The sequence below is a fragment of the Diceros bicornis genome, chromosome 5 (genome assembly GCF_020826845.1).
Source record: "Diceros bicornis minor isolate mBicDic1 chromosome 5, mDicBic1.mat.cur, whole genome shotgun sequence".
NCBI classification, from domain to species: domain Eukaryota; kingdom Metazoa; phylum Chordata; class Mammalia; order Perissodactyla; family Rhinocerotidae; genus Diceros; species Diceros bicornis.
The window spans coordinates 46,901,842-46,927,944 of NC_080744.1; the positions used below are offsets into that span (position 1 = coordinate 46,901,842).

The 26,103-nt window shown below is 36.3% G+C and overlaps 1 protein-coding gene across 2 annotated transcripts in view; it reads right to left on the reverse strand.

Annotated features, from left to right (window-relative positions):
- Positions 1-915: 915 nt before the first annotated feature.
- Positions 916-26,103, reverse strand: part of SPPL2A (signal peptide peptidase like 2A) — a 50,774-nt gene continuing 25,586 nt past the window's right edge. The window contains exons 9-16 of one of the 2 annotated variants that reach the window (XM_058541569.1): positions 24,184-24,265; positions 23,559-23,633; positions 20,204-20,260; positions 19,959-20,012; positions 19,430-19,532; positions 16,580-16,654; positions 14,321-14,481; positions 916-4,742 (exon numbers count right to left, since the gene is read on the reverse strand). In XM_058541569.1, coding sequence (XP_058397552.1) covers positions 4,668-4,742; positions 14,321-14,481; positions 16,580-16,654; positions 19,430-19,532; positions 19,959-20,012; positions 20,204-20,260; positions 23,559-23,633; positions 24,184-24,265 — 682 coding nt within the window. In that variant the 3' untranslated portion in view covers positions 916-4,667. The remainder of the gene's footprint in view (positions 4,743-14,320; positions 14,482-16,579; positions 16,655-19,429; positions 19,533-19,958; positions 20,013-20,203; positions 20,261-23,558; positions 23,634-24,183; positions 24,266-26,103) is intronic. The other variant, XM_058541570.1, reaches the window with a different exon arrangement.

Here is a 26,103-nt window from a genome sequence, read left to right on the forward strand (position 1 = left end):
CAGAAATGGAAATGATCTTAATACACAATTTAGTCCTACTCCTATTTTCTAGCAAAACAAAATAAATTTCAAGTTAATAAATATAATTTTTAGAGAACATAATTTTTTATTTAAAGACAAAAAACTACAAAAAACTTGACAGTTGGATATTTCTCCCTTTACTCCTGCTGTACACATTAGACTGTTTACAAGGCTTATTATCTAAAGAAAATCATATGAATAATTTACTATTTAACCATATGTTAGTATGAATACCTATTAAGGGGAAAATAATTCAATAATTTATTTGTATTTTGAATCTTAATAGAAGCATATAAAATGCAAAAGGCTCAAGAGTATACAGTGAAAAATAAGTCTCCCTCTTACCCCTGTGCCCTAGCCATTTTACTCCCTCTCTTCCTAGAGATAGTCACTCTTTCCAGTTTCTTATGCATCTTTCCAGACATACGGGTCTGTGGGATGAAACAAGGGTCCTCTGCAGCAAGGCAGGGAGGGAACAAGACTTCTTCAACACGTGGTCAAGAGAAACACTACAGATATATATCTGGGCCAACCACATCTGAGTTAAAAAGACAGTACAATGGCAACAGGGATCTTAGTAATTTGTGGGCACAACATCAGCAAAGCTGCAAATGCCAGCAATATTCATCACAAGAGGTAGGATAATTTCTTGGATAAAAAAAAGTCTATACATACATTAAGTCAATAAATATTTATTAAGGGCTATTATGTATCAATATAAATTTCCAGTAAATGACTCTTATGAATCTAGGTTTTATGGATAATTTGTCAGACTTAAAGAACTACACAATTTCATAAGTGATTATTACCATTTGTACCTTATGTGATATGACCTAGTACACTTTGAGTTCATTTTCAATTCTTTTTTACCATTCAAAATAAAACAAATTCAAATTTCATTTTAAAATAGAATTTATTGAACACCATAGTGAATTCAATACATTAAAAAAATTGTTTTCCTTGTCAGTATTGGCACATAATGAAGAGTTTTAAAGCACTGCTAAATTCACACTTCAAAATTTTTAAATTTTAAATCATATTCCATAAAAAAATAAAGCCTAGTAGTGTTATAAAAGGATTACTTTACACTAACTTACATATCAAGGTGTTAAAAAAAACTCCACACTCAAACCAATCGTCTCAGATGTAAAAATTCAATCATTTATATTTTTAAAAAGGTTCTCATTTGAACAAAACACAACAGAAGGTATAAAATAGGCAAAAACTACCTAAATTACACTGACTTACCCTACTGGGAAATCCTGCAGGCTAACTAGATAAACTTTAGATATTAAAAAAATCATTTTGCTTACTTTGAAAATTCAGTAACCCAAATCATGAGTACTATGCAATTTCTTTCCAATTCCAAAACATTGAGTAATGTTATTTACATCTCTTGAATTTCTAAAGTATCTTTCTTTCACGAAGCATAAAATGATTTATATTTAGTATTTATTATTTTTTTTTGTGAGGAAGATCAGCTCTGAGCTAACATCCATGCTGATCCTCCTCTTTTTGCTGAGGAAGACTGGCCCTGGGCTAACATCCGTGCCCATCTTCCTCCACTTTACATGGGACTCCGCCACAGCATGGCCTGACAAGCGGTGCATCAGTGCGCGCCTGGGATCCGAAACCCGGCCGCCAGCAGCGGAGCGCACGCACTTATTAACTGCTACACCACAGGGCCGGCCCCTATATTTAGTATTTTGATTTTATTTGCATTACCCTCCCCAACCCCCTAAGAATTATCCTCTGAGGTAAACAGCACTGAAAATAAATTTTTTAAATTTGTAGAATTGGTTATTTGGCATCATCTTGAATAAATTCCCAACTTTTTTCCTTGTTAATGGGAAAATGTAAAGCCTTTCAAACTAGTACATTCTACTAGTTTGAAACACAATTCCTGTGTTTTTGAAATCTCATTGGCTGAAATCAGGCAGAAATTTTAGAGACTAAGCTTAAATAAATTAGTTCCAACATTTTTTAGTCAAATGTAAAAATAATGTTTGCTTATACCTAAGGCAGAAATTGAAAGAGCAAAGGAAAATCAGAAAGCTCATTTGTATCTACTATAAATGTACCATTTTACTAAAATCTCTATGGACATATCACTAAAATCTATGAATTTTATCTATGAATGCCAATAATAGATGGGCTATAATTCTCTTCCTTCCAAAGAGAAATAAATCGCGGATTCTACTAATAAGGTATTGCTAATCTTAAAAAATCTACAAGCTAGGAGAAAATATGTATTAGAATATCAAGGTCTTCCCCCACAAACTTCATATTTATCTTTGCTGAACTGAAATAAAAATCATCTACATTACAATGAGATATTTAGTGATTTGTTTGATAAGTTACAAAAATGTTCATAGGGAATTTCTAAGTAGTAGTACTTCTTTTTGCAGTAAGTAATAATACAATATATCTTATTGTTTTTAAGACATATTTAGGAAAAAACTAACTTCTCTTCCTCTTAAAGTTATTGGTGGTGGGAGAACAAGAGAGGAAGAAATTATACAGCCTTTTAAAGCCAAATTTTCATCTCCTCTGTCCTTTGTTCATTTTGATTCCCAAAATAAAATATTTGTGCTTTATTATAATTTCTCTAAATATTTTCATCCAGGTTGCTAGAAGAATTAAGTACAATATAAAGTTGATATTGAGGATGGAGAAACCTAAGGAATTCACTTTTTATTTCTTATTTGTATTTAATCAATAAGACTTGAATAGCAAACTAGAACAAGGTTTTACCACCCTAAAAACTACTGGTTGGATAAAATAGAACTTGTCTCAAAGAACTAAGATTTCAGATTTCTAGATGTAACATTTTCTTTAATATTCTTCATAAAATGTTGAGGCTTTGAATATCATAAAGCTGGGATGAGAGTGCAGATAATTTTACTACAAAAGCTGTATTTTGGCAAACATTTTATTGATATTATAAATGAAAACATAGTTGGAGCTTTAAAATGGCATTTAATCTGTTCTATCAGAGTCTGCCAAATAAATTAGATTCTTTGGAAAAAATTCAAACGATATTATGGAGGCAAAATTAAGATTAACCCTTACTTGTCAGATACTTACTTGTCATTTGCCATAAACCACAGAACCTATAAGTGTATTAAGTGGAGAGAGGGGCTGACTCTCAAGGTAGCTTCTCTACCTGCAATTTACTAAGCAAAAGTTAATTAAACAAAAGCATCTAATTCCCTCAAGTGCTAAATTCAGTTCAAACATCAAAAGTCTGATCCATTTTAAAAGGCATGAGCTTTATCTTTTAATCAGCTGACTGGCCTTAGAATGAAAGATCATAGATTTGTTCACATATCTTGTACATTATTTGTAAAGATATACAAAATCCTGCTGCCCTTACAATCACTTGTCATTTGGGAATTTCTTAGAGAAAATGGAAAGATAATTTGACCCCTAACTCCCAAGATAACGTTCAAGGCCACATCTGAGATTTAGCAAAGAATGAGAAACACTTTCAGGTTGGAAGGTACTAGAGTGATTAATTGGTCTAATCTACTCACTTCGCAGATGAAAAAACTGAGATACCAGTGTCTTGAGCTAAGATAATTTACTCAAACTCTTATATTGCAATTAAATTGAGACTAATATCCAGTCTCTTGTCTTTTGTCTCCAGTTCTTTCCTCTGAAGCACACTGTATATTAGTAAACCATCCTCCACCAAAATATTGAAAGGTTAACAGTGGTTTCCTATGGGAAAAGGAGTGGAAACCAGGGGAAAAAAGGTGGGGAGTGGATTGTTAGGGAATGTTACACTCAAAAAATGAACCATACGTATCAATATATAATTTGATAAGAAAAATAATTTTTACAAAATATCAAGGCTTAACATCAACAGAATCAACCTTCAGAGATCAGAAATACTATAGTGAAATTGAATGTTAGTGTAGAAATTTAAGCTCCATCTTTAAGGAAACAGCAGACAACTGAAAACTGGATTTTAGTTTTTGTATCCTTTTAATGGCTAGTTCTATATATTATGTTTCTCTATACCTGGAAAATATTCTAATATAATACATACGCAGTCTGAAGTAATTTAGGTTCTCAGGTTCTCAAGTTTAAAAAAGGATTGGAATTTTTAAAAAATTTATACTACAAAAATATGCATTTATATATATTCACAAATTGTATTTTTCTAACCTCTGCAGTGATAAAAGGTCCAAAATTTCATTGTTGAACTGCCTTCTTGCATGGTCTTAAACAGTTATTTCTATAGAGCACAAAATTTGCATAATTCTTTATAGTAAAATCTGTTCAGTAACTCACTTTGACAGAAATACTTTATCTATCAGAGTTGAAAGAAACAGATTTCAGTAAGAAAAGTACAGGGGTGGGTCAAGACATTTTTTAGAAAAATATACTGTATATAATACATCTTGAAAATTACACAGACCATATACTTTTATTTAATGTGAAGGCACAACTTTAACATACTTAAAAGCAAATGTATTTTAATTATTTATGATGTAATTGTCAGTACCAGCTCTTAAAAATATATATTTGTAAGCATATCACTGAAGATTCTTTTGGATTGTGAATTCAAAAGTCAATTTAAAAAGTCAAAATCTATTTGTAAAAAATCAACTGACACGTTATTGCAGGTCCACATAATATTATTGTTGGACAATCTGTTCATCAGCAGTCACAGGGTTTTCTTCATTTGCTGCAGAGTCCACATGGTCCATCATCTAGGCATAAATAAAAGATGTTAGGAAATGCAAATTTTCAACTTGCCCTCAATATTCACTAATTTGGAAAAAGGATTCTCAGTTTTTAAAAAAGACACAGAGTGCTCCATGGGACTGAGCACTCCTTTTGGAGCAATGTACTGGGTCAACATCCACCCTCCTAAGGACATGGTCAGGGTGACACTGAACCTTTCTGGAAGCCTAATCATTTGACTCAGGGCCAATTTAATAAATGTTTTCTCTGGATCTTCCACTATTTTTATTTCCCAATATGAATACTGCCCTTCATGGCAGTGGAAACTCCACTGCAAAAGGAAGTTATTCCTGATCCTCCTTCCAGGACACTATTCCAAGCAGTGTCCACTAGTAGAGAAGGAAAAACTAAAATTGGTCCCACAAGTCACTGTAAGAATATCTGCCGGTTTGCGGACAGTGTAACCTGGTTGACACCTTGAACTGACCTTAAGATAATTTAAGAATGATACATGAAATTTTGGAAACATTGTATGACAAAAATTTCTACTAAAAACAAAATAAAATGAAAGTACTTAGAGGTCAAATGATATCTGAAAACAAAACCAATACATTTGCTATAGACTATTTAGAGGAATTACCACTTACACTTTTTTCAAATGATCACTTCAGCTCTGCCTGTTTTCCCATAAAAATCTTTTCATATTTGGGAATGAAGGAAGAAGAAACTGTTTAAATATTTTCAGTGTTTTTACTCTGTTCTTCATATAAAATTACTTGAAAATAGTGAAAAAGTACTTAATGTCTTTGTGAAGATTGTCAAAGATTTTTAGATTAGTGATTAAATTTCAGTATTGTGATGCACTTTCTTCCTTCTCCTTTATCAAGAATTAGAAGAAGGAAAGACCAGCAAGATAAATGTTCCTATTTTTGTAAACTAAATCTAAAACCTTTAGTGTTTTTTCGAAGAGGAAGCAGAGAGAGGAATCATTTCCAAATGGGGTCTCTGGACTTGCCAGACAAGAACACAACATGAGCTGAGGCTCTCTGCTGATACCTGTCTCAAGTAATGGGGTCGGCTTCCAATACCCAAGCCTGCCAATAATCTATGCGTCATCTCAAGTCCCCAAACAATCAGTTTTGAGGTCCTCTATTTGCCAAAGATATCCCCTAGATTAAGGTAGTTACATGTTTGTAGTACTTCCAAGGGAAAGAAAAAAAAAAAGAAACCAAATCATGACAGGTACCATTTATTAAGCATTTCACTACATGAAACATAGAATGAAGTTGTTGAAGAGTTGATTTTAATTACAATTTAAATGAAGGAGTGAAAGGAGAAGCATGTAAGATATATTTAGGCCCCTTTTCTTCTAGCAATTTAGAAGCCCTGGGTGTTAAGAGGTTGGAGCTGTGGAGAGAGAGAACTGAAGCAGCCTTAGCAGAACGGATGGTGGGGAAACCCTCTTTCTTCCCCAAGACCTGCTTACCCTGGTAACTGTAACCTAATGAAATGAGAGTATAATACCCTAAATTATATATTTTTTATTTTTTTGTGAGGAAGATCAGCCCTGAGCTAACATCCATGCCAATCTTCCTCTTTTTTGCTGAGGAAGACCGGCCCTGAGCTAACATCTATTGCCAATCCTCCTCCTTTTTTTCCCTTTTTCTCCCCAAAGCCCCAGTAGATAGCTGTATGTGGTAGTTGCACATCCTTCTAGTTGCTGTATGTGGGACGCTGCCTCAGCATGGCCGGACAAGCGGTGTGTCGGTGTGCGCCCGGGATCCGAACCCGGGCCACCAGTAGCAGAGCACGTGCACTTAACTGCTAAGCCACGGGGCCGGCCCCCCATACCCTAAATTGTAACATGCCTCTTCTTTCCTAACCCTCTGGTACCTCATTGGCACTGTAATCTAATCCCTAAATATAGGAATATATTAGTTAAAAAAAAAAAAACTTTCAAAATCAACTTATTGAGACATAAACATGTCTACTCTGTATTTACTTTCCTTTACTGACTTTTCAATAAAAACAACACAGAGACATAAAGAGCAAACTTGATATAGGTTAAAAACCACAATAAAAATTAATATAGATAAAATTAACTGGCAAAATTGCTATAAATCATTTTTCATAATATTTGTAAATAGGCAAGCTCAATTTGGAAAGATTTCCTCTGAAATTGGGTCAGCTAACCTGGCATTTACTGATAGCTCTGCTTATTTATAGTTGAACCAATCTCCAGAAAGGCTAATAAAACTCCTATTAAAGCAGGGTTAACTGGAGAGTTGTTGATATTAAAGCAGAGTTGTTCTAAGTATCTCTGTATTCTGACTTGTCAGTTACAGCTTGTGACTTCTAAAAATAATTAGAAGCACTAGTGACATTTAACAGAGACAAACCCACGTTTACTGGACATCAACAAACTGAAAACCTACTTCCCACTCAGAGTAAAATAGCCCATTGGAGGTTGCTGCCTAAATCTAACTCCACTGATTTGGGATTAGTAACAAAAAAATCCCCTGATGACTTCTCCCCTAATTGTTCTATATGCAAAAGTAATTGTGCCACTTCTTGATTTTTCTCTCTAGAGAAAAAACACCTTTATTTACTCTACACTAATGAGAACTAGGACTTTGAGTAAAATCAAATAAATAGAACTGAATACTGCAGCTCTTGAAGCATTCCAGAAAAAAAGTTCATACAAAATATGGTATAACTAGCTTTGAGCTAGAGAAAAGGATATACAATTAAGATTTCCAAATTAGTATTATTTTAGCGAAATTCTATAGAAATGTTATTTCTTTTGATCAGAGAAATTCATGGAAAGGGCTGAAAGACTCCAGGCAAAATACTAAAGTATTTCTATGAAGCCTCTTAAGTTTCAGCAACAAATGAGGTATAACTTGCCCTTTGAAAACAGCATAGAAAGGCTATCAGGGCTACCCATGACATTCAAAAACTCTCCAGTGGAAAGTCCTGCTTTTTACCATCACTATTCTTACCCTCAACTCTAATATCAGGCACTAAAATGAATGAAATGATTAAAAAGCATAAACAAATGTGCCATCACCTTAGATTTGGACTTTATTTTATATTACTTGTTTTATATTTGATTATTTCAAAACAGTAGCAAAAATTTTTGGCACTTGCAAAAAATGATTATATGTAAAGATTATAAAGATATAATCTTTAGTTTACAGTCTAGTTTAGTTTAATGTTTTAAAAGTGCCTCACTTTCTTAACACTTTATAACAATTTTAGTAATTTTATGAGGGCTGCTAAAACAATCAGGAAGTTTATACACACATACAAAAACGACTAAAGGTCAGTGGATTAGGGACTGCACATTATAGTTGCTTTGCATGAAGAATTTCAGTAACATTAACTGAGAATTTACAGTGGATAAAACACCGTTACCAGCACTGTGGGTTCCTAACACCTAGGAGCTGATAACTTAATGAGGGGGCATACATAAATATCGACACTGTATGGCAAATATTAATAAGTCTTTAAAGTACAAAGTCTAAAAAAATATAGGGAAAGGTGAACGTAATTTCCATTGGAGAACTCTTGGGTATCTGCTTGGAGAAGGCAGATTTTGAGTTGGGGGAGTTATATGAGGGATATTCTGGAAACAGAGGCTGGCAAGGCTATGGAGATAATGGAGGTGGGAGAGGAGGGAAAGGATTATTACACTAGTAGCCTAAGAGACGAATCAGTAACTGTCCGAGGGTTGTACGGACCCTACACTGGGTCCGTACCTAATCTCCTTCTGCTTTATCAGGCTTATTGAGGTTCCCTGTTCTACTTTCCAAGCCTCTGCCTTATCTGATTCCAACATGCAGCTGCCTCACCAAGCCTCGGGCTCACCCACCACTATGGATTATACATTCTCCTACCTGCCAGTAGAGCCAGCTGCGTTTTATGGACGAGGAGACAGTCTTAAGTGATTAAGTAATTTGCCAGAACTGAAGCCAAAGCCTACAATATACTGTCCCCTACAAATGACAACATTCATGCTAGATTAATTTTGACTTTAAAGGCTAGACAAAAGCAATGCGAGATTTTCTTTTTCACATTACCAAGGGAATAATTTTGTGAAGGTATTACATTCTATAACTTTCAAAAATGCTAGTTTTCTGGGAAAATAGACTCTCTCCTGGCATTAGTTTATATTATTCTGCAACTAGCTTGCCTAAAATTTTGGCAAATGTCTATTCTTCACATTTTATAATTTAGTGCACAGTGGGAAAATGATGGAGTTTAACAGAATTTTTTCTCTGAGGTTTGTGATGGCTCTCAGATCCTTCTAAAAATAAGTTAAAGGAACCAGATTTAATAAAGACCCAAATTTTTTATATTCAAACCAGGAAAATGGAAATCTATGTAATGAATTGAAAAATAACAGCCAGGGGCTGGCCCCGTGGCTTAGCGGTTAAGTGTGCGCGCTCCGCTGCTGGTGGCCCGGTTCGGATCCCGGGCGCGCACCAGACGCACTGCTTCTCCAGCCATGCTGAGGTCGCATCCCACATACAGCAACTAGAAGGATGTGCAGCTATGACATACAACTATCTACTGGGGCTTTGGGGGAAAAATAAATAAATAAATAAAATTATAAAAAAAAAATAACAGCCAGGGCCGGCCCCGTGGCTTAGCGGTTGAGTGTGCACGCTCTGCTGCTGGCTGCCCGGGGTTCGGATCCTGGGCACGCACCGACGCACCACTTCTCTGGCCATGCTGAGGTTGCGTCCCACATACAGCAACTAGAAAGATGTGCAGCTATGACATACAACTATCTACTGGGGCTTTGGGGGGGGGCAAATAAATAAGTAAAATTATAAAAAAAAAAAAAGAAAAATAACAGCCAAACCAACAAATAAACCAAAACAAAAAGCCCTGATTCCCACAAATAATAATAGCAAACATTTATAGTGCTTATGATGTGTCAGGCACTATTCTAAGCAGTTTGCATCCATTGCCACAACACTGTGAAGTAGGATGATTATTATCCCACCTTACATTGGACAACACTGAGGCACCAAGAAGCTAAGTAACTTGCCTAAGGTCACATGGCTAATAATTAACAAAATCAGAGTTCAAACTTAGGCAGTCTGGCACCAGACTCGACACTTTTTATTACTATGTGTTACTTTCTATTCTAAATGTCTTTACCTAATAAAATTATGACATGACACTACGAAAGTGGGAGGTGTATAACCAAAGTTGTCCTATCTTTTCAGAAACTTAAATGGATTTTCCTACAATCAAGTGCCTTATTTAGCTTCTTTTTTTTAATTTTTTTTTTTAAAGTTTATTTATTTATTTATCCCCCCAAAGCCCCAGTAGATAGTTGTACGTCACAGTTGCACACCCTTCTAGTTGCTGTATGTGGGACTAGGCCTCAGCATGGCTGGAGAAGTGGTGCGTCGGTGCGCGCCTGGGATCCGAACCCAGGCCGCCAGCATCAGAGCGCGTGCACTTAACCGCTAAGGCACGGGGCCGGCCCCTTATTTAGCTTCTATGTCATGTGGTGAAGGCCCCGGAGTCTGCCCTTCCAGCTATTTACTACTGCTCTGTGTCCAGCTGCAATCATCTTTCCCTTTATAGGGAGCTGCTGTGAAGCAGAATCATAATTGTTTTCAAGATCACAGTTTTTAAGAATGAAACTTGGATGCTCCAGGGCAGAACATTTGTTCATAGGGAATATAAATACATCCCTTGTTTGAATTCCTTTCTTACCTACTTTCTCCTTTCTCCTCAGTAAACATCATGGAGAGAGAAAGGAAGAAAGGTGCTATACTAAACCAGAGAAAAAATGAGCTGTAGAATATTTACAAAGAAACACAATGTTACTACATTTACATATACAACATCTCTATTCAACTTTTTAGAGTATGAGGTGGCATAAAAAGATCTGGAAGCTCCATACAAACTGTTCAAAGTGGGCCGGCCCCGTGGCTTAACGGTTAAGTGCGCGTGCTCCGCTACTGGCGGCCCGGGTTCGGATCCCGGGTGCGCACTGACACACTGCTTCTCCGGCCATGCTGAGGCCACGTCCCACGTACAGCAACTAGAAGGATGCGCAACTATGACATACAACTATCTACTGGGGCTTTGGGGGAAAATAAAAAAAAAAAAACAAAAAGAAAAACTGTTCAAAGTGGCTGCCCCTTAAGGGTGGGGGTGAGGGTAGAATAGTTAGAAAATGGCCTTCTATGTTTCTTGAGACACTTTTTGTATTGCTTCTTTAAAAAATGCAAACCTGCATTACTTTGTAATTAAAACACAAAAAGAAAAATAATTAAAGTAAAAACAGGGCTGGAGTCTATGTAAAAATTTTAGTTCATTAACTGCCAATAATAACAGTAACCTATAACACACTATAATAGAACAGGATGACCAGAAGTACTCTAATGAACATCTTTTCACATCAATTTTGCCCAAATTTTAAATTATTTTCTTAACAATCCCCTGAAGAGAAATTACTGGGTCAAAGGAAATGGTAAAATAAAATATAGTACATGCATATGATCCATTAAAATGATTTTTATAAGGAATTTAAAATGAAATAACACAAACACGCAGTGAAAAATCGAGAGAGAGAAGTATTTAGACGATGGTATCACCCACCCACCTATCCATTTATCTAGGAAGACACAGATGGAAACTCACTTAAATCTTAAGAGTGGCTCTCTCTAGGTGGTGGGATTATGGGTGGACTTAATTTTCTTGTATTTTTCTACATTGTCAAAGTTTTCTGTAATAAGTACATATTTTTATAATAAAATACTTGAAAAGCTGTATTAAAGGGGAAGGAAAATTTTCTAAGTAAAAATAAAATGCTGGTGATGAAAATAACAAGAAACATATTTAATTCTGTAAGATAGCACATGCACTTTCACTAATAGTCCCAAATTTAAATTCTAACCTAAATAAAGATTTAACGCCAACCCTAAACAAAATTTCCCTATGTTGCTCATCTTCCTTGCCCTGATTTACCTCATAATGAATTAATCAGATAAGTGCCCCTACTAGTAGAAATCTCTTGCTCACAGTTCTGTCCTGAGTCTTTTCTTTTCCCTCTACATTCTCACTCATTGAGTGTGCTAATGACACTCCCAAATTTCTATCTCTAGCTAGGTCTGTCTCCTGCACTTCAGGAGACATTTATTCTACTGCCTATGTTTCTCTCTTCCTGGCTGGTCCTACAAGTACTTTGAAATGTCTAACACTGAATTCTTGTCCAACGTTTAACACGTCCAACACTGAATTCATCATCTTCCTCCTGAAACCTGTTGCCCTTCTTTATCTCAGTGGCTGGGATCACTATCAACCCACTCAGTTACTCAAGCCAGAAACCTTGGACTCCACTTCTTTCTCTTCTCCCTACACTGAATCTATCACCAGATTCCATTAATTATGTCTCTAAATTGCTCTTGAATTTGTCCACTTCTCTCAATCTCACTACATTACTAACTCTGGCACTCTGGCTACTATCACTTCTTGTTGTAATAGCTGCCTCAAGTTTTGCTCCCTCTTTCAATCCCTTTTCTAGATTTCTTAAAACCCTTAAATGGTCTCCAATGTTCTTAGGATAGAGTCCAAACTCTTTAACGTGGCTTACAAGACCCGACAGGCTCTTACCCTTGCTTCCTTCTCCAGTTTTCATTTACTACAGCTCCCCTACTGTTACTTAACATTATGGTCATCCTCCACTTCATTCAGTTCCTAGAATGTGCCATGTTCTCTTCCCTCTGAGCCTCTGAAGACATGGTTTCCTCAAGATGGATCACACGACTCAGTCCTAAAGTCTCAACATAAATTTAACATTCTTTAAGAAGCTTTCTCCTTGGGGCCTGCCTGGTGGCGCAAGCGGTTAAGTGCGGTGCGCTCTGCTGCGGCAGCCCAGGGTTCGCCACTTAGGATCCCGGGCGTGCACTGACGCACTGTTTGTCAAGCCATGCTGTGGCGGCGTCCCATATAAAGTGGAGGAAGATGGGCACAGATGTTAGCCTAGGGCCAGTCTTCCTCAGCAAAAAAAGAGGAGAATTGGCAGATGTTAGCACAGGGCTGATCTTCCTCACACACACACACAAAAAAACCTTTCTCCAAATCACCTTTGACTCTGTCTTGAAACCATAAGTACTGGGTGTCCCACCTCTAGCTTTCATGGCACCCTACCACAACTAATACATTTATCACATTTTATTGTTAGTGACTCCATCTGCATCTTCCACTAGACTCTAACTTTCAAGAGGCCATGAGAGTAGGCCTGTTTCTAACTTGTTCATCTTTTATCATCAGCACCTAAAATAGTACCTGACTCATAGAACTGCTCAATAAATATTTGCTAAATGAAGAAATATAAAACTGTTTTTTAAAAAATGATGATGAAGAGCACTTTTGGGGATATGACTTTCAAAGACCAGTTGTAAAGTGTGTGTTGCGTGACATACTTTTATTTTTACAAATCTATAAAAATAAAAACCTCTGTGTGGGTGTCCTCCTCACGGAAAAGTTACAAGCTATCTTACTAATTTAGTCAAGGACCTTGTAGCCATAAACTAATTCCATGGGTATAAATATAAGTTGAGATAACGGCATTGTGATGTAGGCAAGGCAGGTGTTATTATTTTATCCAAATCTCAGAGACATTACAAGATTTACTCAAAAGAATTCTAGAGTAGTGCTTTTCCAATTAACAGTAGTCTAATTTAATGTGTTAACCGTCTCTTGTTAAATAAAGAATAAAACCAACCACAAGATGGATATGAACTTTGAACTGTTTATCTACTAACAGAATTGCAGCTATTCACCCAAAGTATCTCTATTTTTGTTCATGTGACCACTGACACACATGCATGAGGGTGGATGGAGGAGGGCAGTCTGTTGTAATAGGGCAAAGCAGCGCTAACTGCCTCATGAAAGGATCAATGCCATGACCCTGACCTCAATAAGCTAGGGTTTCTTAACCCTCTTTAATTTCAGTGCAAACAAACCCTACTGGAATACCAGGAACATTTAGGAAAAGAAGAAAGGGGTTTAACTTCAGTGAAGAAATAACTCAAACATAATAGATTCTGGTAACAAGATTTTCTCTGCTCTAGGAATTTTACAGAAATGTCAATCTTGATCCATTTAAATCTGAAACGAGTGCTCTATTTAATATAGTCGGCCCATTTAGATGCTGGAGAAAGTACACTTGTTATCTGCAAAACCTTAGGACTCTTACTATAAATAGCTAATGTCAGTCTCAAAATTCAGTACTTAAACACAGAGTTTTGTCTTTCATGAAGTCTACTTTTGCGTGGATTTTGAAAACTCATGTTGAAATGCTGCTTTGGTTTTCCCTGATGCCCTCCCACTGCTTCTCGGTAGTTTTATCTGAGTCACCAGGATTTTGGCATCAGATTGCAGTGGGGATGAGAACTGATGATGCGGCAGGTGGACGGTAAGGGGGCAGTAGTGGAAAAAACTGATGAATCCTGACAGATCCAAGCTAACTTTCTGGCACTTTAAAGCTGTGATATATATAGGCAGTTCCCAGCCAAAGTTAGTGAATTATGTCATAAGATAACTTGGTAACCGAAATATAAGCACATACCTGATAGGTGCTACCCTTCCAGAACCTTTTCATTTCCTTACGTTTCCAAGCAACAACAGAGGCAGTAATAAGTGTGCAAGGTACCAAATAGAGGAGAGCAGGTTGCCCCTTCTTCATCAGCACCAGAACAACAAATGTAAGTATCATGCCAACAGCATAGGCTGTAAAAAGAGCACCAAGTATCAGTCATTTCAACATGCTACCAAAGATCTATTTTCACTTCCTCACTGAAGTATTGGTTTTCAAATGTTTCTGAGGACATTTTTGTCCTATGACTTCATAATTTCATTATTTTCCTAGACAGTAATTAGGAGAGATATTCTACAGAGCTTTTAAAAAATTTGGAAACTGGGGGGCCTGCCCGGTGGCACAAGCGGTTAAGTGCGCACGCTCCGCTGCAGCGGCCTGGGGTTCACCGGTTCGGATCCCGGGCACGCACCAACACACCGCTTGTCGAGCCATGCTGTGGCGGCGTCCCATATAAAGTAGAGGAAGATGGGTACGAATGTTAGCCCAGGGCCAGTCTTCCTCAGAAAAAAGAGGAGGATTGGCATCAAATGTTAGCTCAGGGCTGATCTTCCTCACACACACACAAAAAAAATTGGAAACTGGTATTTCAATTATAATTACCCTAATCAATCATTGTTAAAGATAATTCAAGAAAGTCTTCGATTATCTGTCATTATTAAGGATGTTGAGTTGTTCCACATTTTAGATAACTAAAATCTGTACCTGTAGGTACTAAAAGTTGCTTTGAAAAATCTTCCTAATATTGATTATATACTTCTTGGGCTTCTTCAACAAGTGCATACCAAACATCATTTGATCTTCTCTTAATGACTCAGAGTATCATTATGAACACAGGATCTCAGAATACTGGAGCTGGAAGGGCCTTTACAGTCTTGTCTACCTCCTCATTTTATAGATGAGGCGATGGAGGACCAGGGAAGTTAAGTGAGTTGCCCGAAGTTACACAGCAGAATTGACAGACAGTCCTATTATCTGCCTTTTCATTGAGTGTTCTTTTATTCTATAATACTGACTGGTGCTGGACTCTAACATGTTAATGCCCTTACAGAGTACCATACTTAACTGCCTCAGATTGCTTTTCTTATTTCTTTATAGTTTTTTTTTTTATCTTTTCACTCACTGAGCTGTTTTTTTTTTTTCTTTTTGGTGAGGAAGATTGGCCTTGAGCTAACATCTGTTGCCAATCTTCCTATTTTTTTGCTGCGGAAGACTGGCTCTGAGCTAACATCTGTGGCCATCTTCTGTTTTCTATGTGGGATGCTGCCACAGCATGGCTCGATGAGCAGTGTGTTGGTCCACACCCGCGATTCGAACCTGTGAACCCCAGGCCACTGAAGTGGAGTGCACGAACTTAACCATTATGCCACTGGGTTGGCCCCCACTTAGCTGTTCTTTTTTGCTTCAGGGTACCTATTTCTAGTAACACCCCTCTCTACTGCTAACGCACTTTCAATTCACTGGATTTAATTCCACTGTGGAATTGAAACCCTTACCAGAATGGTATCTAAACGCCTCTGGTGCAAGGCATGCACCTGAGAATAAAGAATTTTGATGTATGGATTTTGAGAGATCAATTTGATATGTTCAGTAGTAGTAAAGTATTTTTTGGCTTACTTCCTGTTCTCGTCTGTTCTCAACAACAGAAATAGAGGGATAAGTGACAACCACCTCTGCTGCGCCAAGTGAGATGTCATTGTGCCATAAATTCAGCTACATAAATACTGTTATCCATACAGTATTTTTTTCAGTATTTTTTTTCCCCCCCAAAGCCCCAGTAGATAGTTGTATGTCATAGGTGCACATCCTTCTAGTTGGTGTATGTGGGACATGGCCTCAGCACGGCCGGAGAAGCGGTGCGTCTGTGCGCGCCCGGGGTTCCGAACCCAGGCCGCCACTAGCAGAGCGTGCGCACTTAACCGCTAAGCCACTGGGCCGGCCCCATACAGTATTTTTTAAAAATCTACTATTGTACGATTTATTGCCTACTTATGTGCCAAGAGCTCTAATCATTTTACATATAGAACTTAATGTTTTCCTTTCACATATAATTTCCTTTTTAAACCTCAAAAACGTTGTGATATAAGTAGTAAAGTATAATTATCTCTTTTTGATGAAAAAAGTCTTATTAATTAATGGTGAAGAATTAGAACCCAGGTCTCCTTAATTTTACATCTCTACCTCTTCCTACAGATAATACAATTCAACATAAAACAAAAAACAAAAATTTACCCATTGTAGAGGAAACATAGTATATAGAAGAACCAGTCTGAACATCAAATCTTCTACAGTATGCAATCAACAGGCCTAAAAAAAAATCCCACATTATTTTCTTAAAACAACAACAATAACACAAATTCAACTGTTAACTATGGCAATAGAACATGTTGTACTGTATTTTAACCTTCATTTTTGCATCAATAGAACATTAAAGTACCTCAAATTCTGGATGAAATTTTACATGCTTTTTTTTCTTTTTACTTATACCATATTTTAAACATTTTTTTTTTTTTTAAAGATTTTATTTGTTTTTTTCCCCCCAAAGCCCCAGTAGATAGTTGTATGTCACAGCTGCACATCCTTCTAGTTGCTGTATGTGGGACGCGGCCTCAGCATAGCCGGAGAAGTGGTGTGTCGGTGCGCGCCCGGGATCCGAACCCGGGCCGCCAGCAGCGGAGTGCGAGCACTTAACCGCTAAGCCACGGGGCCGGCCCCATATTTTAAACATTTTTGCAAGCCATTAAATAGTCTTTAAAAACATGATTTTTATTAGCTGCTTAATAGCCCATGTCATGGAGAAAATTTTGTATATTTCTGTGGTATCAGTTGTAATGTCTCCTCTTTCATTTGTAATTTTATTGACTTGGGTCCTCTTTTTTTCTTGGCTAGTCTAGCAAAAGATTTGTCAACTTTATCATTTTAAAGAATCAGCTTTTAGTTTTGTTAATCTTTTCTATTGTTTTCCTGTTCTCTAGCTGATTTATTTCTGCTCTAATCTTTATTATTTCCTTCCTTCTGCTAACTTTGGGCTTAGTTTGTTCTTCTTTTTCTCATTCCTTTAGGTGTAAAGTTAGGTTGTTTATTTGAGATCTCTCTATTTTTTTGATGTATGTGCTTATCTCTATAAACTTTCCCCTTAGAGCTGCTTTTGCTGCATCCTGTAAGTTTTGGAATGTTGTGTTTCTCTTTTCATTTGTCTCAAGATACTTTTTTGCCTTTTAATTTTTTTCTTTCATCCATTGGTTGTTCAGGAGTGTGTTGCTTAACTTCCAGGTGTTTGTGAATTTTCCAGTTTCCTCCATTACTGATTTCTAGTTTCATACCATTGTGCTCAGAAAATATACTTGATATGACTTTAATCTTCTTAAACTGGCTAGGATTTATTTTGTGGCCTACCCTTATGATCTATTCTAGAAAATGTTCCACGTGCACTTGAGAAGTATGTGCATTCTGTTGTTGTTGGATGGAATGTTCTGTATATGTCTGTTAGGTTCATTTGGTCTATAGTATTGAGAAAAATTTTTAAATGTATCATTAAAAAATGTATTTAAAGAGCATCGAGGAAGGCAATTTCATATTGCGATTAAAGAATCTCCCTTTGTAGTAGAAAAAAATGATTTGGAGTTTTAATACAAACAGTTCAAATAAGAATGAAATAGAAGCTTTCATTTGTACACATGCAAGTATGTTTGTAAACATGCATAAACAACTCATTTTATGACCTATTTCTTTAAAGAAATTTGTTGAATCTCTCTAAAGAAGAAATCTCAGATTGTATTTATTAAACATGGCTATAAAATAGTAAGAATAACATTTAACTACTTAAAAATCACAAAATAATTTTACTATATTTGTTGGTTGCTTGAATTACTTAGTTTTGGCTCCTATATAATTAATCAAATAAGTTTCTTGATAGTTCCTTAGTTTTACTATATTTGCTATTTAATCACATTTCCACATGTTAAAAAAATGGTACTTTCCCCCCCCAAATTAGAATTTAGCTTTTAGAATTAAGTCGTATATTGTCAAAAACTCTGCTCTTTGGGGAAATATTCCTGTTTGGGACCTTTGACATTGTCTTCAAGAATGTAATATTTATACACATTTTTACCAATTCTATGCTAAGTGCTATATACAAGATTTTACACAGCACTTGGTGTGGAACTGGTAAAACTGGGGAAAAGTTTAAAGATATTCAAGAAACCTAAGGTTACTCAACAGAATGCCTTCCCTCCTTTATCAATTATGTGAATGGAGACCCACTGAACTCTCCATTCACAAAGAGAGCTGCTACATTGGACTCTGCCACACCAACTCACAAAGCAACACTGCAAGCTTCTCTCCCTCTACCTGGCTTTACTCATGAAAATGAAAGGGCTTTTTCAGAAGAGCCAGTACTCTTTACCCATCCACAGGCCTTTAGTACACAGGGAGACTGTAAGAAATGTGAGGAGGGACAAACTCTCAGCTGACTCTTTTAAACTATATTATTACTGGGCTGCAGTGAAGTTTATTCCACAGGTAGCCCAGTGAGGAAAATAATGCAGAACTGCAATAACTGTCAGAAAAGACATGCTAGCAGAAGGTGGTTGATTCCACTACATAGTGTATTTTTTTGTGTTACAGTGCCCTGTAAGCTGGTGTTCTACTATGTTTCTCCTTTTGAGCATGACCTCACCTAGTATTCCTAAATTACTTTTCCTAAAAACTATTATTTTAAAATAGAATAGAAACTGTAATACATTTGGTATTATTAAATTCAACTTTTAAAGGGTTTTAATATATATATTAAATATATATATACACACACACACACTTTCTTGAGGAATAAGGTCAAACTGATCCCATTTGCTTCCTCTAAGACACTTTTTGAGCTCTGGGAGGTATACTTTAGTTGTTTCCATTTGGACTTTATCTTCTACCCCTCAAAACACTTTTTTTCTGTCTTTGTCACTGATCCCAGCTCTAGTGATAGCCAGAAATACTTAATACAGAGTAGGTAACTTTTAATAGTTACTATATATTTGACAATTTTAAACTGTTAGTATATTTTTACTGAAAGTGTTACAAATAATTGCTTACCTGGTACAATAATGTCTCCAAAACCCAATATTGAAACTGGCATGAGGCACACACTCATTACTGAGAAATAGGCCAGCTTTGGTACTCTGATGACTACTGGTAACTGTAATTATATTAAAAAAACAAAAAAAAAAGGCCACCAATAAACCTTTAAGGAATCTTTACCCATATTTTTTAGAAAGGGAAGGATTCATATTAATTGTTTTAACATTTTTAAATTGACATTTTAGAAGAACTTGAAATCAGAGAACATAAACTAGACATATATATACTCCGAATGCACAGAAAGCTTGAAAGAAATAGATATGTAGTTTGGAAAAACGAAATCCAACACACATGTAGGCTTAACAGTATATTACTACAGTATCCCCACATCTAACCTTTTTTTTCCCTTTTTACCAAAAATAGGACTCAGGCCTTGAAACAGATTTTTTTTTGTGGCAATCTGGATTTTTTTCCCCAAAGAAGAGTCTTGTCTCAGAGGGTATGATTTAAAGTCCAATGAACATATCTGAAACACAATTCTTACTTTCTCATGGGGAGCTGAGGGTTGAGCAGTGGCTTCCACCAAGTTTCCATCATTCTAGGATGAAACCCAAGTCAATAGGTATTTAATAATTTAGAATAACTAAGAAAAGGGCTATATTTTGTGAGAAATAAAGTTTTACAATACCTTAACATGCACTATATGACCAATGAATTACACAAGAAGGCAAAATTATTAACCGGACACACATACATTCACCGGCCGCCATGTCTAACTGCCATCCTTACCTTTTCATTATTTCCAAAAGGTCCAGCTGCAAGTTCAACCATGATACTCTCGCCATTCTAAAATTGAGAAGGGAGATGAAAGATATTGTCCAATCATTTAAAGACAACAAGCTGCCAGTATTCAAGAATTATTTGACCCCACGGCTTATGGCCTACTGTGAACTAATGATGGACTGCAGACTGCCTTTTACCTAAACAAGTCTCTGCAGATGGCAAAAACTGGAGACATCTAAAACAAAATTCACCTAGCATACTGCTCCCCTTTATTAGAGCTCAACAAGGATCAATCAGAAACTAGCAGATAAACCACACAGGTTGCTCAAGTGAAGCTTTGAACACTGATTTGTACTGACAACTAATATCGAGCATTTCTAATGGGCTATAAATTTTAAGCGCTTTTAGTTATATTATGTCATGTACTATACGTCCTTGGTCATTTTTAGCAATAACAATGAATAGAGAGACAAGAAATACCAACATTTTCTATATTTAGATTTATAATAAATACTGGTAACTTTTTTGAATAAATGTACATTTGACCTTCTGGCTACTCATCACAGTAACAAAGCAACGAAGCCAAACTTGAAAAGACCCAGCTCTAGAGAACTTGAGAGGCTTCTCTAGCATGATTCTTGTCCAATTTCAGCCCTGCCTGCTTTTTATGTCCCAATCAAAACACTAACCTTGGCTGAATTTCCTCCCTTGTGTCTGGCTAAGGTCTTTTTATGTGGGCTGTGTGAGGTGTTCATTAGAAAGTTTTTTTCCTGACAGCCAAGTCTGTTTTAGAAAGAGGGAACATGTTGAGGCAGCAAGCTAAGGCTGCATGAGCAGCCATCTGATGCTTCACATTATGAAAAATATATCACCAAGACAGGTAGTGGGAAGATAAATAAACAAAGAATTTTAGGAAAATTTGATTGACTAACTATAATATTTTCCATGTGGGTGGGATGCATAGGAGAAATGACTTGAGTGTTTTTAAGAGGACTTCACTGATACCTGAGCTGAGTAGAAAGAAGGATAAAACCCCCGGCATCAGAAATCTTTTCCTTAGGTTAAGCTTCAGATTACAGAAGGGTTAAGTCACAGGAGTTTAGGAAAATTAATATAAATATTGTTCCTTATAGCAAACTCCCATGATGTGATTCAATTTCCAGATAAAGAGTTCATTTTGGTTCATTTTCTAATAGTTATTTAAAACATTTAACTAAAGACCATCACTGACATCTTCTCATACATTCAAAGATATCTGAGTAACTACTATTTGCAAAATACTATACCAAGGACAGCGCTGGATGAAAAAAAAATGAAGATAGGCTCTTACTGCCTGTACTTCTATGGCTGCCTGCCTTGCCAACTCGTTAAAAGTCTACTAATACCAGGGTCAAGAACGTGATTCAAATGTGCAATATTTAATCCTTGAAATTTTCAGTGAAAACCACAAAAATCAGAAATTACAGATCTGATTTTCACTTGGAGTTACCTACTAAAGTAAGGTCTATAGCTCTAATAAAAATGAACACACCAGACCGAGAAGTTGTTAAAGTAAATCTACAAGAGTGACCTCCAAAGAGCACTTCAATCCTTTCAACTGGATCAGATTACTAGAAATCACATTCCTAGTCAGTGAGAACGAAGATGGAAAAAAAAAAAAGACAAAAAATTCCCTAAGCACGGAAGAAAGACGGCTCAAAGACATCTTTATCATTACCTTATACCTTTAAAATTCTGAAACTTTTTATCTGTAGGAAATGGAAATGGTTTGCTGCCAGACACAATTGGCATTTATAAAGTGATACTAGTATTAAACAGAACGGAAAAAAACTTTTAAAAAAGAGTTTAGTCATAGTTTATTGCTATATCCATAAACTATAACACATGTGTGTAATATACGTGTAATCTACGTGTCATAAGCTAAGACTATCTGCTGATTTATGGGAATGGCTTTGTAGAGAGAATGCTTTACTTTCATTATGGGATCTCTGATGGAGTGACTTACAGAAACATTTTTTTGAACCAAGTAAATTGATATAAGCTAAGACAGCTTTAGACAGAACTTTAAAAAGCGCTTTAATAAATTAACAATTTTTGCTATAATCCATAATACTAGTTTTATGCTTTCTTAGGTTACTTTTGCTCAACAAAGTCAATGAGTCAAATGGCTCATCATTAAGACATGAAAAGGTGCTAGTATAACGACGGTTTGGGTAGCTGTAATTTGGCGAGGTTAACAACATTTGTTACCGAGTTGCAATTTTAGCTCCCCATAGGGCGCGTTTGTCGTATGCTATTACAGCAAATATCGCAAGTGCAGAATTTTACAGTGATTTCAGATGGAAGGCGCTGAAAAATAGATAAAGAACTAAGGGGCAAAAGGTAGTGATTATAATATCAAATACTACATATGCGAGAGTGACAAAGAATAAAGGGATGATATAAAGTAACAAAGCAAGACTCAAAATGGGGAAAGTGAAAGAATTAAGTGATAATGAAACATTCATGAGACAAAAATAGGGACACGGTAGAAAAGTTGGGCAAATAATGAAGGACTACCACATTCACCCAACACCTCTCCCTCATTCTGGGAACAGCACCACCATTTTATTGAGGAGCTAGCGGCAGAGCTTGGAATAGAGGGACTAGAAGCTGCCAGTTGCTACGATTCTAACTAACCTCATGGAAAAAGCTAGTCTGAGACAACGAGCAATTGGACAGAAGCAGAAACGGAGAGCATGTGCCCCTGGGTCTAGTTTCAACTGAGGCCAGCTTGGCCTCTATACACAGCCTGGAGAGATGGGACCTTTTTGGTATAGAAAGGTTAGGTTGGGTGCTGTCAGTTCCAACCAAGAGAATTCTACTGATGGAAGAGGAGGATGGAATGCTAGCAATACTCTCTCCCACAGTGGATTAGGAAAGGGAAGCACAAAGAGCAAAGTGACTTGCCCAGGGTTACAAGGTTACAGAGCTATACTTCAGATTTCATGTGGCATTCTTCCTTAGTCTCAAACTAGGCTACAGAAATGAATGTAGCAATGACACATTTTCATTCTTTTTGCTGTCTGTATTGTCTATAGCAAACATTTATTGTTTTACAATAAGAAAAGTTACTTTAAAAGGGTAGGAAGAAAATTTATAGACATTTTCATGTTTACATCAGTTAGGAGATATTTTTTATCTAGCAGAATGGCTTAAAGCCTTAAAAATATCCTCTATTGAAAGGTTAATATCAATGACAGTTTTCTTAAGAGAATCAGAACTCGCTCAATGGTCAATATTCACAAAATCAATAATCTAACAGCAGGTTTAAGATTCTCATCTTTTAGCATGTGTCTCATGCATTTCAAAAATATCATACCTTTGTGATGAATGGTGTAATGAAAACAAAAAATACGTCATAGAGGAGGAGAAGGCCTAGAAGTATCACACATGACTGCGAAAAAAAAGAAACAAATTTAAAGGTCAAACTTCCTATATCTAAATTAAGAGATCATATTACTTTGCAAGTACAAATAAACATGTGAACACACATTTGAACACTATTTTTGAAAAAGGGATTTAATGGTTATTACTATTTGTAGTTTTATTCTACAAGTCACATTAAAACTTTTACCTTCTTCATCCCATTTTTTTCAAAAAACAAATCACTGAATCAAAGAAATGTTCTTCCCTGATATTTAGTCCTGTAAGGGTTTTATGAATTTGTCATATTATATAAATGATTAAAAATATTCTAGCTGGCAAATCAGTGGTTGCCTGGGGCTGGGAATTAGGACTGACTGCAACAGGGCATGACAGAGCTTTTACAGAGATGAGAAATGTTCTATAATTGATTGGGATGGTGGTTACAAAGTTATACATGTGTAAAATGTCAATAAACTGTACTCTTAAAATGGGTGCATTTTATTATATGTAAATTATACCTTAAAAAAGTTGTTTTAAAAAGAAAAAATGATTTTAGCTAGCAAAGTAGCATACTTTACCTTGAAGTTGGGTAACTTGAGTGTTTTAATTAAATTCAGACAGAAAGCAATCCCCAAGATATCCTGTAAAATCCAAGCCCACCTAAAATTAAAAAAAAATTACTGTTTTATCCAGTTAGTTTTATTTATTTTTATTTTTTAAAATTTTTTGTTTATTGCAGTAACTTTGGTTTATAGCATTGTATAAATTTCAGGTGTACATCATTATACTTCTATTTCTGCACAGATTACATCATGTTCACCACCCAAATACCAATTACAACCCATCACCACACACATGTGCCGAACCATCCTCCTCGCCCTCCTCCCTCCCCCACTCCCCCCCAGCAACCACCAATCCGATCTCCGTCTCTGTGTGTTTGCTTATTGTTATCACTATCTACTACTTAATGAAGGAAATCATACGGTATTTGACCTTTTCCCTCTGACTTATATCACTTTGCATAATACCCTCAATGTCCATCCATGTTGTCACAAATGGCTGGATTTCATCATTTCTTATGGCTGAGTAGTATTCCATTGTGTATATATACACCACATCTTCTTTATCCATTCGTCCCTTGATGGGCACTTAGGTTGCTTCCAAGTCTTGGCTATTGTGAATAACGCTGCAGTGAACACAGGGGTGCATGTATCTTTATGCATTGGTGTTTTCAAGTTCTTTGGATAAATACCCAGCAGTGGTATAGCTGGGTCATATGGTAGTTCTATCTTTGATTTTTTGAAGAATCTCCATACTGTTTTCCATAGTGGCTGCACCAGTCTGTACTCCCACCAGCAGTGTATGAGAGTTCCCTTCTCTCCACATCCTCTCCAACACATGTTGTTTCCTGTCTTGTTAATTATAGCCATTCTGACGGGCGTGAGGTGATATCTCATTGTAGTTTTGATTTGCATTTTCCTGATAGTTAATGATTTTGAACATCTTTTCATGTGTCTGTTGGCCATCTGTATATCTTCTTTGGAGAAATGTCTGTTCAGGTCTTTTGCCCATTTTTTAATTGGGTTGGTAGTTCTTTGTTGTTGAGATGCATGAGTTCTTTGTATATTTTGGAGATTAAGCCCTTATCAGATGTATGGTTTGCAAATATCTTCTCCCAATTGTTAGGTTGTCTTTTCGTTTTGTTGATGGTTTCCTTTGCTGTGCAGAAGCTTTTTAGTTTGATGTAGTCCCATTTGTTTATTTTTTCTATGGTTTCTCTTGCCCGGTCAGACATGGTGCTTGAAAATATGTTGCTAAGACCGATGTCGAAGAGCGTACTGCCTATATTTTCTTCTAGAAGTTTCACAGTTTCAGGTCTTACATTCAAGTCTTTAATCCATTTGGAGTTAATTTTTGTGTACGGTGTAAGGTAAGGGTCTACTTTCATTTTTTTGCATGCGGCTATCCAGTTTTCCCAACACCATTTGTTGAAGAGACTTTCTTTTCTCTGTTGTATGTTCTTGGCTCCTTTGTCAAAGATTAGCTGTCCATAGATGTGTGGGTTTATATCCACTTAGTTTTAGATGGAACGTTTCAAAAGAAATAGATCACTAAAGTAATACCATTCAATTGCAATGATTTGACTATTCAATTATTAAGCAGCAATTATAACACAAAAAAACTTCTCATATTCTCCATATTTAGTAATTTACTGTCCTAGTAGAATAACAAATACTGCTATAGTAAGAAAAAATTGAAAGGCTACCTCAGAAGAATGCATATCAGACGTAAGTACGTATTTATCCTTAATCTTTGAATTTATACATGTCTCTTTTCAGAAAGGCAGCTCATAACAAAGGATAGTGGTGGTAATATACATGCACATAGCTAGAACATGAAGGAAATGAGAGCCATGCAGCATACTCTACCAGAACCTGATATGCATAATTATCAATCGATTACCATACCTGACATGGCCTGAAATTGTGTGAACTTTG